At 30.1% G+C, this 11451-nt stretch overlaps 1 protein-coding gene across 1 annotated transcript; it reads left to right on the top strand.

Moving 5' to 3' along the window:
* Positions 1 to 1621: 1621 nt before the first annotated feature.
* On the top strand, positions 1622 to 11451 carry LOC127245091 (probable pectate lyase 18). The gene is made up of 5 exons (XM_051265740.1): positions 1622 to 1770; positions 2067 to 2784; positions 2872 to 3063; positions 4960 to 5165; positions 11093 to 11451. The coding sequence occupies exons 1-5, from the start codon at positions 1622 to 1624 to the stop codon at positions 11319 to 11321; spliced, it is 1494 nt and encodes a 497-aa protein (XP_051121697.1). The 3' UTR covers positions 11322 to 11451.

The following is an 11451-nucleotide window of genomic DNA, read 5'->3' on the forward strand; positions in this document are numbered from 1 at the left end:
TAACTTTTGCGTCATTATATTTAATATTAAAAATATTTATATACTTTTCTTTTTTTACAAATGTTCATTAGTATTATAAGAAACTAATAAAAATATTTTTTACAATTTTTTAAATGTGTACTATATTTTGATATAATAATTAATATTCAAATATTAACAGACAAAAAGTAAATGAAACCTTAAACTTGTATGAAAATAGTACTCCTTCCGTCCCATTGAAAGGTTACCATTTTTCATTTTCTTCTGTCCCATTGAAAGATTTCCATTTTTCATTTTCGTCTGTCCCATTGAAAGGTTACCATTTTCTATTTTCGTCCGTCCCAAAACAAGGTTATCATTTCTTAATTTAATAATTGTACTACATACTTAACATAATAAATACCCTTTCAACTTAGAATATATTATAGAAATGTCATTACTCTTATATTACACCATATTAATAAGGATATTTTTTGTCTTTTTTACTAGAATATAATATAATACTAATATTAAAAAATCTACGTGTAAAAATCAAACATTATCCTTCCAACGGGACGGAGGGAGTATCTTAATCTACTACTCATTCCGTCCTAATACAATAGTCATGTTTATAATTTTATCCGTTCCAAAATAATAGTCTTATTTCCATAAATAATCATATCACTATAAAATTATCCTTATTTTTTTATTATTATTATATAATTGCCACTATTTTTTATACTAATACACTCGTAAAATCAAAAAAAATCTTTTATCCATACTTTTTACTCTCGTGCCAGACGCAATTCAGACAATAGTTTTGAGAGCGAGGGAATATTACCCGACTAATCTATATTACCTTGAAATAAAATACCGTATTTCTAAATAAAATGGACCATTTCGACCGCACGGAAGAGTACAAATCAACTGTCAGAGCTGCCACCGCCGCAGCACAGCGCAATCTTATTGGAAATTGTGCACAAATTAAGAAAGAGAAGAGAAGGAGGGAGCCTATCCCCAAACTAAAAAACAAAATCATTATTATTATTTTTAATCTTTTTGACAAATCTTCTTCCCCTTTTCCTTTTCCTTTTCGACTTCCTACTTTATTATTATTATTATTTTTAATCCTTCCTAGAAATGGCTATCCTATCCCCATGGAATATTTAGGTAGCAAGATTGGAATGTGAGGAGCCACCCCACCCCACCCCACCCCAGGGGATCCCCCTGCAAAAAATTCTCTGTTCTTTCTCCTTTCTCTCTCTCTCTCTATATACCATATCCTTTCTTTCTTTTTCATCCTGATCTTCTTCTTCTTCTTCTTGTTGATGCTGAGAAAGTCAATTGAATTGAATCCAAGAAAAGAAAGAACAATACTCCTCCCAATAATCCCACTTTCCTCACAATTTAATTACTGCTGCTAAATATTCTTATTGTGATTTGTTTGTTCCCAATATTAATCTCCATCTCACAAGGAAGAAATCGCTTCCTTGCTTACCACCAGCTTACAAGAAACACATGATTAATACCATAAACAATTTTTATTTTTTTTAATATTTTTAAAAAAATAAAATTTCATATACTCTTTTTCCCTTCTTTACTTCCTTCCCACACACAATTAATTCCTTCCTATTTGTCTCTCTGCCTGCACCCATTATCCATAATGCTTCCCTACCCCAACATTCCCTTCTTCTTCTTCTTCTTCTTCCTTTTCTCGATCTTTTCTTTTGTTGTTACAGCCAATTTATTAGGCAATCTCAGCCTTCTGCATCAACACCCCTACCCCGAAGAAGTTGTTCAACAAGTGCAGAGGTGAGACAACTGTGTCAAGTGTGTAAATGAAATTAAATGAGCTTGGAATCAGACCTTGGTCCTCATCAATGGCGGAATTTCATATATTTGCCTCCAATTTGGGTTTCTTCTCCAGCTCCAGCTCCAGCTCCTCCCATGGCGGTTTTGCTTTTTGAATAAAAATATCTAATGTGGACCTATTTTGTACCTACCTATTGAGTTTTTTGTCGATTGTATTTAATTCGTTGAATTCTCCCCATCCTGGGCCCGTTAAGGCAACCAATTTCTAATTTTTTTTTTGAATTTTCCGACGGCAGGAGCGTCAATGCTTCAGTGACACGGCGGCGCCACCTCCTCTACGCCGCGCCGGTGATCGGCCAGCCTGAATGCCTGACCGGAAACCCCATCGACGACTGCTGGCGCTGCGACCCAAACTGGGCGGAGAGCCGCCAGCGCCTAGCCGACTGCGCCATCGGCTTCGGCCGCGGCGCCGCCGGGGGGAAGGGCGGCCGGTTCTACGTAGTGACCGACTCGTCGGACCGGGACGCGGCGAACCCGGTTCCGGGAACTCTCCGGCACGCCGTGATCCAAGACGAACCGCTCTGGATAATATTCGAGTCGAGCATGGTGATCAAGCTCCAGCACGAGCTGATATTCAACAGCTACAAAACCGTCGACGGCCGCGGCGCCGACGTACGGATCACCGGAAACGGCTGCATCACGCTCCAATTCGTGAGTCACGTGATAATCCACAACGTCCATATCTACAACTGCCTGCCGTCGGGGAACACGATGGTCCGGTCGAGTCCGAGCCACGCCGGCCGGCGGGGAATGTCCGACGGCGACGGGATATCGATCTACTCCTCCCACCACATATGGATCGATCACTGCGCCCTCTCCCACTGCACCGACGGCCTGATCGACGCCATCATGGGGTCGACGGCGATCACCATTTCCAACAGCTACTTCACCCACCACGACGAGGTGATGCTGCTTGGCCACAACGACAAGTACTTGCCGGACTCCGGCATGCAGGTCCGATGAAAGAAATCGAATCTAATCTATAAATTGAAGATTTAAGATATATGAATATGAAATCTGTATGTATATGTGTATGTATAGGTGACGATAGCATTCAACCATTTTGGGAAGGGATTGGTGCAGAGGATGCCCCGATGCCGGCGGGGATATATTCATGTGGTGAACAATGATTTCACAGAGTGGGAAATGTATGCAATTGGGGGAAGTGCAAACCCCACCATTAACAGTCAGGGCAATCGCTACATAGCTCCTCTGGATCCTAATGCTAAGGAGGTAAAACAAAATTAATCTAATTAATGTATATTATATGCAAGTTTGTATATTTAATCTTGTTTTTATGTGGCTATATATATATATATAATATATATTTTTTATAAATTATATTTTGGTCCTATATGTAAAATATTTTTAATCTTGTTTTTATGTGACTATATATATAATATATATATTTTTTATAAATTATATTTTGGTTCTATATTTAAAAAGTTTTGAAGGACAAAGTAATAATAATAATAATAAATTAATGAAATTTTTGTAAGTGAAATCGAAGGTCATGGAATAGAAAGCACTTTATACATATATACATATATGTATATATACATATATACATATATAATGCACGTGAAATTAGAGGCAACTAGTTTGTTGTATTATATTAATATGGATTTTTGTAGCCTCTACATTATTATCATATAGCATTATTGTAACAACAACAACAACAACAATAATAATAATAATAATAATAATAATAATAATAATAATAATAATAGCTAGGGAATAGGGGTCAATTAATTAATTAATTAATTAATTTGTTGGTTGAGAGTGATGTGTATATATTTGTATGTACAAGGCAATACATTATAGAAGCCATGGTCGTATACGTATAAATTGTGGACCCGATGGATCCATTTCTTTAGATGCTGATATATATCCTTTTGTTTTTTACTTAACTCTTCTTCTAAATGCAATAAATGTTTTTAGATTTTGCTCTAACATGCATGTGTAGCTTTATGAAAAATAAATAAATAGTAGAATATTAAAGAAGAAAGATCTTTGTACTCAAGATTCCGAAAAATACTTCGACTTTGTTTAGATATGGCTTTTGAAAGTTTGAGTTTTAATTTTTTAACAGTAAAAAGTTAGTATATAATGTAGTGCGAGATAAACATATATTTCATATGATATTCTTAAAAAATAATGTCATAGATGAATATTATCAAAAATTAATTTTTATAGGTATGTAAACATAGCTTTCATATTCTATCACCACTCATTATATTAAATTTGTATGTATACATTGAAAAATAATTAATATTTGTAGAGAATTGGAGATTGTCTCACCTAAAAGTTTAAACTGTTAAGGATACGTATCATTAATTTATCTACGTACGGGAAGTCAACTAGCATGCATCTCTCATGTGTAAGATACATTCACGTGCAAGACTCGCATATATCTCTTTGCACCTGAGAGGCATGTCGGTTGACTCCCATATTTAGATAAATTAAAAATATGTATTTCTAACAACTTAAACTTTTGGATGAGATAATCGTTCAGATGATCTAAATGGTATCATAGCCTTAGGTCATGTTTTAGGTGAGACGGTCATTCCGACCATCTAACAATATTAATTAATATGCATATGAAAATAGACTGTCCATCTCTTTAAAGTTATTTAACATGATATAAATAAGTATTTGATATAATTAATTGAATGAAATTTTGATATATATATACATATTTTTGTATAACATATCATATGAATTTTAGGGTTTTCATTTGCTGGTTTGATTGCAAGGAATAATCAACAGTGCGATACTAAATTCAAATATTTCTTACTACCTCTGTACGACTCTAAGGGGTTTCATTTACTTTTTGCATATTGATATTTGAATACTAATTATTATATCAAAACGTAATATAAATTAAGAAAAAATTCTAAACATACTTCACTTAGTATCTTATAATACTAATAGAATAAAATTTGTATAAAAACTTATACAAATATAAGGATATTTTTAATGTTAAGTACAATGACACAAAAAGTAAATGTGACTCTTAAAGGTGGACAGAGAGAGTAATTAACTTAAAATTTAATAAATGAAGATCGTAATGTATAGGATTAGTTCATATATAAAGAGCTAATAATATGATTAAGGGTTCCATCATAGGTTACGAAGCGCGTAGACACCGACGAGGGGGAGTGGTCGGATTGGAATTGGCGGACGGATGGCGACCTAATGGTAAATGGTGCATTCTTTGTGCCGTCGGGGGCGGGGCTTGGCATGCAATACGCCAAAGCCACAAGTGTTGACGCAAGGCCGGCAGCCCTTATCGACCAACTCACACTTAACGCTGGAGTTCTTGGTGGCCAAAGGTACATTAATATTACATACATAGAAACAATATATGCATCACTTCATGCATACATGCATAGTTATTATTTTTTCAATTCGCTACCTGTTTATTTACCCGTAGATTTTAAAATATTTTATAGGTAAATATTATAATAGAAGGATTAAAAAAAAAAAAAAATTACCCCTAAATCCATTTTTTTTTTATATATATATATAGCATTTTTGTAATTTTTATGTAAACTCGAGCCATTTTAAATTTAAATGGAAAGTACAAGTATAATAAAAGAAATTGATAGATTGATTATGGATATATCAAAATAAAAAGATAAATAAATAAATAGTGGACGAAGGTAGTATAACAGGTGTAGCGAGTCAAGTATATATGTTTCAAATTGGGCTCGAGGTTTTTAATCTCAAGCTCAAGCTAACACAATTATGTAAGGGAGTTTGAATTTGTTAGGATTGTTTTTTAGCGAATTCTATTGTGTTTGTTTGTGAGTTTTAAACTTAAAATTTACTATTTATTAATTTTTAAAAAAACATATTAAATTAAATATATATTATTTTATATTATACTAAAAATTAGTTTTACAATCAAAATATCAAATAAATACTTATTTATATTAACAATATACATTCACAATTTGATTATTCAAAATCTCATACACAACTTCCAAACTTAAAACCATACAAATGCTAATTTCCTTTTTCATGTATTGGGAAAAAAAAAGAAGAAATTATCGACCAGTGGTTGTTTCAAAGATTTTGGTGCACTTTTACTATTAATAAATTTTTTTATTAAAAAAATATCAAATCAAATACTTAATATTTTTTTATATAATATTAAAATTAATTTTATATTTAAAATATCATATTGATACTTACTTATATGCAAAATATTACTATTTAAATTCAAACTCTATATTCAAACACAACCAAAACATCGTGGGATCACCTGTCCAAAAAAAACGAACACACTTCATGTTGAAGTCATTTTTTAGTCACATAGAGTCTATATCTTTAAAATTTGTGTTTTGTTTTGTATTATTCATTAAAAAGAAAGAATTTTTCTTAAAATCTTAAAATTAAATATTTATTTTTATTTAATACATTATAGTATAAAAATTACTCCTATATTTTTAGTTTAAAATATTGTATCAAATCCATCCGCCTCTAAGGGTCACTTACCTTTTGCATTATTCTACTTAACATTAAAAATCTTCTTATATTTGTATAATTTTTTTTGTACAAATGTCCTTCTATTAGTATTAGAAGACACTATTTTTACAATTTTTTTTTAATTTGTTCTATGTTTTGATATAATAATTAATATTCAAATATCAATACGTAAAAAGTAAATAGGACCCTTAGAGCCGGACGGAGATAATATCTGTTTATATTATATTAAAAAAAATTATTTTTAACTCATATCAAATCTTAGAAACATGGAGTTTTTTTTTTTTTTTTTTCCTTTTCCTTTTTAGTTTGATTTTAGTATATTATACTATTGTAAATTTCTATGATAAAATGTCGCATTCAAACAATTTATTCAAGTTCAAAAGTGAAAAAGATAAAAAGACCAAACCCTAAAAAGATGCACATTTTACAACATGGCTCCATATAATCCCTACATATCTTTAGCATAAACTCAAAAAAATAAAAATAAAAATAAAAATCTGAGTAGAAGAATCTTGTGAGGGCACACAAGACATGCATGTATACAGCACATGTATGTATATATGTAAGTAGATAACTTTAGTACGGGGGTGTAAATGTCTTTTAATATATATATATATATATATCGGAATCTTTATTTATGGGTCGCTTTCTTTCAACTTCGTCCACACCAAAAACATCAACTTTAGCCTACGTGTGAGCGCGTATCCAAATCAATTATTTATTTTTTATATAAAAAAATTATTTTAATTTTAAAAAATTTTATACTTTGTTTATACAGTACAATTTCACTCATTTAATATTATTTATTTTTTTTTTTTAAAATATCATATAAAATATATTTTTTTACTCTCTCGCACACTATATTTATTTTTTTTTATTTGCGGATAATGTGGGTCCCTGTGAGAGTATGGCTGAGTAAATAAAATTGATTTCTTGAAATTAATAAAAAAATTAAAAAGTTAAATTTTAATTTGAAGAAAAAAAAAATATTAAGGTTTTGACATAACAATTTATTTAAAAAATAATAATTATTATTAAATAATAGTACAATTTTAAGAAATGCATATATAACAGAGCTTAAGTATGTACGAATGGTTAAGTTAGGTGGTTTACAGCGTGTATTTAAATAAAATAAAATAATACTATATACATATTAGTTGTTTTAAATAATTAATTTGGTGGGTGGTCTATATTATGTCCACCCCTTAAACTAAACTTAATCATTTTTTTATTTAATTTTTTAAAATATTATTATGTATAGTAACACTACTGTGTTTGGCTGACTCATGTTTAGTGATGTGAAATGGGTGGGATAGCTCCGGATCCCATTTTAATGGAGCGGGTCCAGGTCTAAAAAGTTTGGCCTGAAGCGGGTCGTGAATTTTGAGTTTTAAGCCCAACCGGGTTCGGAGCGAGTTATGGATTTTACTAAAAATCCGCCTCTCCCTGGACCCGAGCTTGGATATTTATTATAATTTATTTATATTTTTATATAATATAATATAATTATTTATTTATTTAAAATATTTAAAACATAAAATAAAATTTTAATTCTAAATCAAATTTGTCTTCGTATTTGTTCTTTCTAAGATTGTCTTTATAATGGGGACTATTATTAACCGTCATCAATGCGAACATTGTTCTTATTTTTAGAATTATATTTTTTTGTACTTTGACGCATATGCTTTTTTAGAATTAAATTATTTTTTTTAAAAATATATATGGTATTTTTTTTCTTTTTAAAATAAAAACAAATTTGATGAATTGGCCCCAAACCCGGAGGGTTCGGACAGGACGGATTCTGGGACTAGGTTGGGGGGGCAAGGCAGATCTTGGATCCTAATAGTATTTTTCGCAAAGCGGGTCTCCTGGGACTAGGTTGAGGCGGAGCAAGGCAGATCTTGGATCCTAATAGTATTTTTTAGCAAAGCGGGTATTGGGGTCTACAAAACTCGTCCGAACCCGCCCCGTTAACATTTCTACGTGATCTTTGGCCTTTAATTTAATTTGTGTTTTGGCTCTGAAAGAGAGGAACCAAAAGAGGGTAGGGATATATATATATATATATATATTTATAGTGAGTAGTATACTTTATTTAGTCGTAGTACAACTAACATATTTATATAGACGTTGAATATGAAAATTAATCATCAGCCTTTCTAATTAGTCCCATAAATAAATAAATTAATTAGGGGCGTGAGGAGTGACCTGAAGAAATTTTCTTACTCAATGGGTCCTACTCCTTTCTTTAATTAATGTCTGAATCACGTCATATTCATAGAGTAGGAGGGGCAATAATAATAATAATAATAGCAATAATAATAATAATTATTGCTATTATTATTATTATTAAGCAAAATTGTCCATAATTTTCTTGTGGTTTCGAAACTCAGCGTAAATTTTTTTTTACTTTAAAAATTGTATGACGTCATCTTATACTTTAAAAAATATTATATGAAACTACTTTGTGGTTTCAAAACTCAGCATAAATCTCCATTTTACTTTAAAAAATTACATGACGCTCACTTATACTTTTAAAAATATTGCATAAAACCCCCCTATCATGCAAAACATCTAGATATAAAATCATCTTCTTATCACATGAGGAAAGTTTCACGGTGGTGGAGTTTCATGCAACATTTTTTAAAGTATAAGGGGGTATCATGCAATTTTTAAAGTACAGAAAAATATTACGCTGAATTTCGAAACTACGTGGGAGTTATAAGCAATTTTACCTTATTATTATTATTAATTTATATTTTATATTAAAATAATATTAAAATATTATTAGATATTTTGTAAAAAATGTATACATATATTTTTTTGAAAACATATGCCCCAAATACTAAAATTTGAAAAAAATTACACAAGAAACATAAAAGTTTAGATAATTAGATGGATGGCACATGCTTTAATTTAGTCCCGTAAATTTAGGCAACTGACAATTAATTAAAATTAAATTAAATTAAATAGGTAGTTCATTAACATATGACTTTTGTAGCAAAATTAAATTAAATTAAATAGGTAGTTCATTAACATATGACTTTTGTAGCAAAATTAAATTAAATTAAATAGGTAGTTCATTAACATATGACTTTTGTAGCAAAATTAAATTAAATTAAATAGGTAGTTCATTAACATATGACTTTTGTAGCAAAATTAAATTAAATTAAATAGGTAGTTCATTAACATATGACTTTTGTAGCAAAATTAAATTAAATTAAATAGGTAGTTCATTAACATATGACTTTTGTAGCAAAATTAAATTAAATTAAATAGGTAGTTCATTAACATATGACTTTTGTAGCTTTATTTGTCTGTCCTGATGGGAAATATCAACAGCTATCCCCAACTTGCTAGGCTGACGTGGATTACTTTATTCCATCCTCAATTTTAATTTTAATATTTCTTTTTTCATATACTTCGATTTGTCTTACCTAATTTATTTTTTTAAAAAAAAAATATAATACTTTTTCTGTTCCATAAAAATTGTAATATTTTCAATTTTTGTTCGTCGAAAAGACAATAGTATTATTTTCTAATTTAGTAATTATACTACTTACCTAACATAATAAATAACCTTACAACTTATAATATATTACACAAATGTCATCACTTTTATAACCACTACAAAAAAATAGTATATTTGTAACGGAATTCCGTTCCTAAAGTTCACGTAGCTAACGTAATTTCATCTCTAATTCCGTCTCTAATATCATTAGTAACGGAAAAAGTGAATTTAGGAACGAAAAAATATCGTTACAAAATTGATAATTTCTTGTAGTGAACACACCATAATAATAGAGGCATTTTCGTTTTTTTTATTACAAACTAATATAATACTCCCTCCGTCCCAGAACAAGGTTACCGTTTACTTTTTGCACGTAGATTTTTTAATATTAGTATTATATTGAGTTGTAGTGAAAAAGACGAAAATACCCTTATTAGTATTTTGTAATATAAAAGGTAATGACAATTGTGTAATATAGCGTAAGTTGGAAGGGTATTTATTATGTTAGTTAAGTAATACAATTACTAAATTATGAAATAGTAATGTTGTTTTGGGACGGACAAAAATAGAGAATGACAACATTTTAGTGGGATAGGGAGAGTACTAATATTAAAAAATCTACGTGCAAAAAAGCAAACGATGCTCTTCTTGTAAAACGCGGGGAGTATTACACTTTAATGACATTTTAAAATTTACTATTTATAATTTTTTTTAATCTTAATTAAAGTATTTAGTTATATTAACTTTAATTTATTATTAATTTTTATTATAAAATAATTATTTTTACTAATACTTACGTGGGACAGAGGTGTAGTATATATCTAATTACATATATCCCTCGCCTAACTTGGAAAATAAATAAATACTTCCTCCGTCCCAGATACCGTGTCTGCTGTACTGTAGACACGGTATTTTAGGAGGGGTATAATTAGTAGATAATTAAGAATATATTAGTGAAAATAATTATCCTATAATATAAATAATTATAAATTAAGATTAAAATAACTAATTAGTTTAATTAAAATTAAAGAAATAAAATTAAAAAATTTAAAATAAGATTAAAGTGTATAATCATTTTCTAAAAAAGGAAAATGATATAGTACATGAGACGGATAGAAATGGCAACGTGGACATGGTATCTGATATGTAGGGAGTACATCGTTAACAACCTCAAAATTCAAACAATCAATAGTAGTAACTTTCTGTATTTGCTTATTTTAATTATTAATTAATATTTAAATGTGGTAATGGATGTAGGGACAACAGCGTAAGCATGTCATATGGGGGAGGGTCCGGCGGCGGCGGTGGTGGTGGGGCCAATTACGGCTACGGCGGCAGCGGCGGAGACGGCGACATGTTTGGAATGATGTTTGGGAGTGTAGAATCAATTAGGCCACCGCTCAGCGCTACCTTATTATCACTGTCCCTTACAATAATTATTTTAATTTTGTTATTACCAACAACGACTTCTACTATGTCACTATGAATATATAGAATCGGAATGTGAATGAGAATGCTAAGTGCACTCATCACCGATATCATTATTGTTACAATTATTCAATTACACCAATTGAATTATACTCGCTCCGTCCCAATAGTCTTGTTTATCATTTTTG

The sequence above is a fragment of the Andrographis paniculata genome, unplaced genomic scaffold (assembly GCF_009805555.1).
Source record: "Andrographis paniculata isolate CXL003 unplaced genomic scaffold, ASM980555v1 Contig21END, whole genome shotgun sequence".
NCBI lineage: Eukaryota > Viridiplantae > Streptophyta > Magnoliopsida > Lamiales > Acanthaceae > Andrographis > Andrographis paniculata.

Excerpts from the sequence above, each read along its gene's own strand:
- LOC127245091 (XM_051265740.1), top strand. The coding sequence starts at position 1,622 with ATGCTTCCCTACCCCAACATTCCCTTCTTCTTCTTCTTCTTCTTCCTT. Across the intron at positions 2,785-2,871 it reads TGCCGGACTCCGGCATGCAG|GTGACGATAGCATTCAACCA; the intron begins GTCCGATGAAAG and ends GTGTATGTATAG. Across the intron at positions 3,064-4,959 it reads TGGATCCTAATGCTAAGGAG|GTTACGAAGCGCGTAGACAC; the intron begins GTAAAACAAAAT and ends GTTCCATCATAG.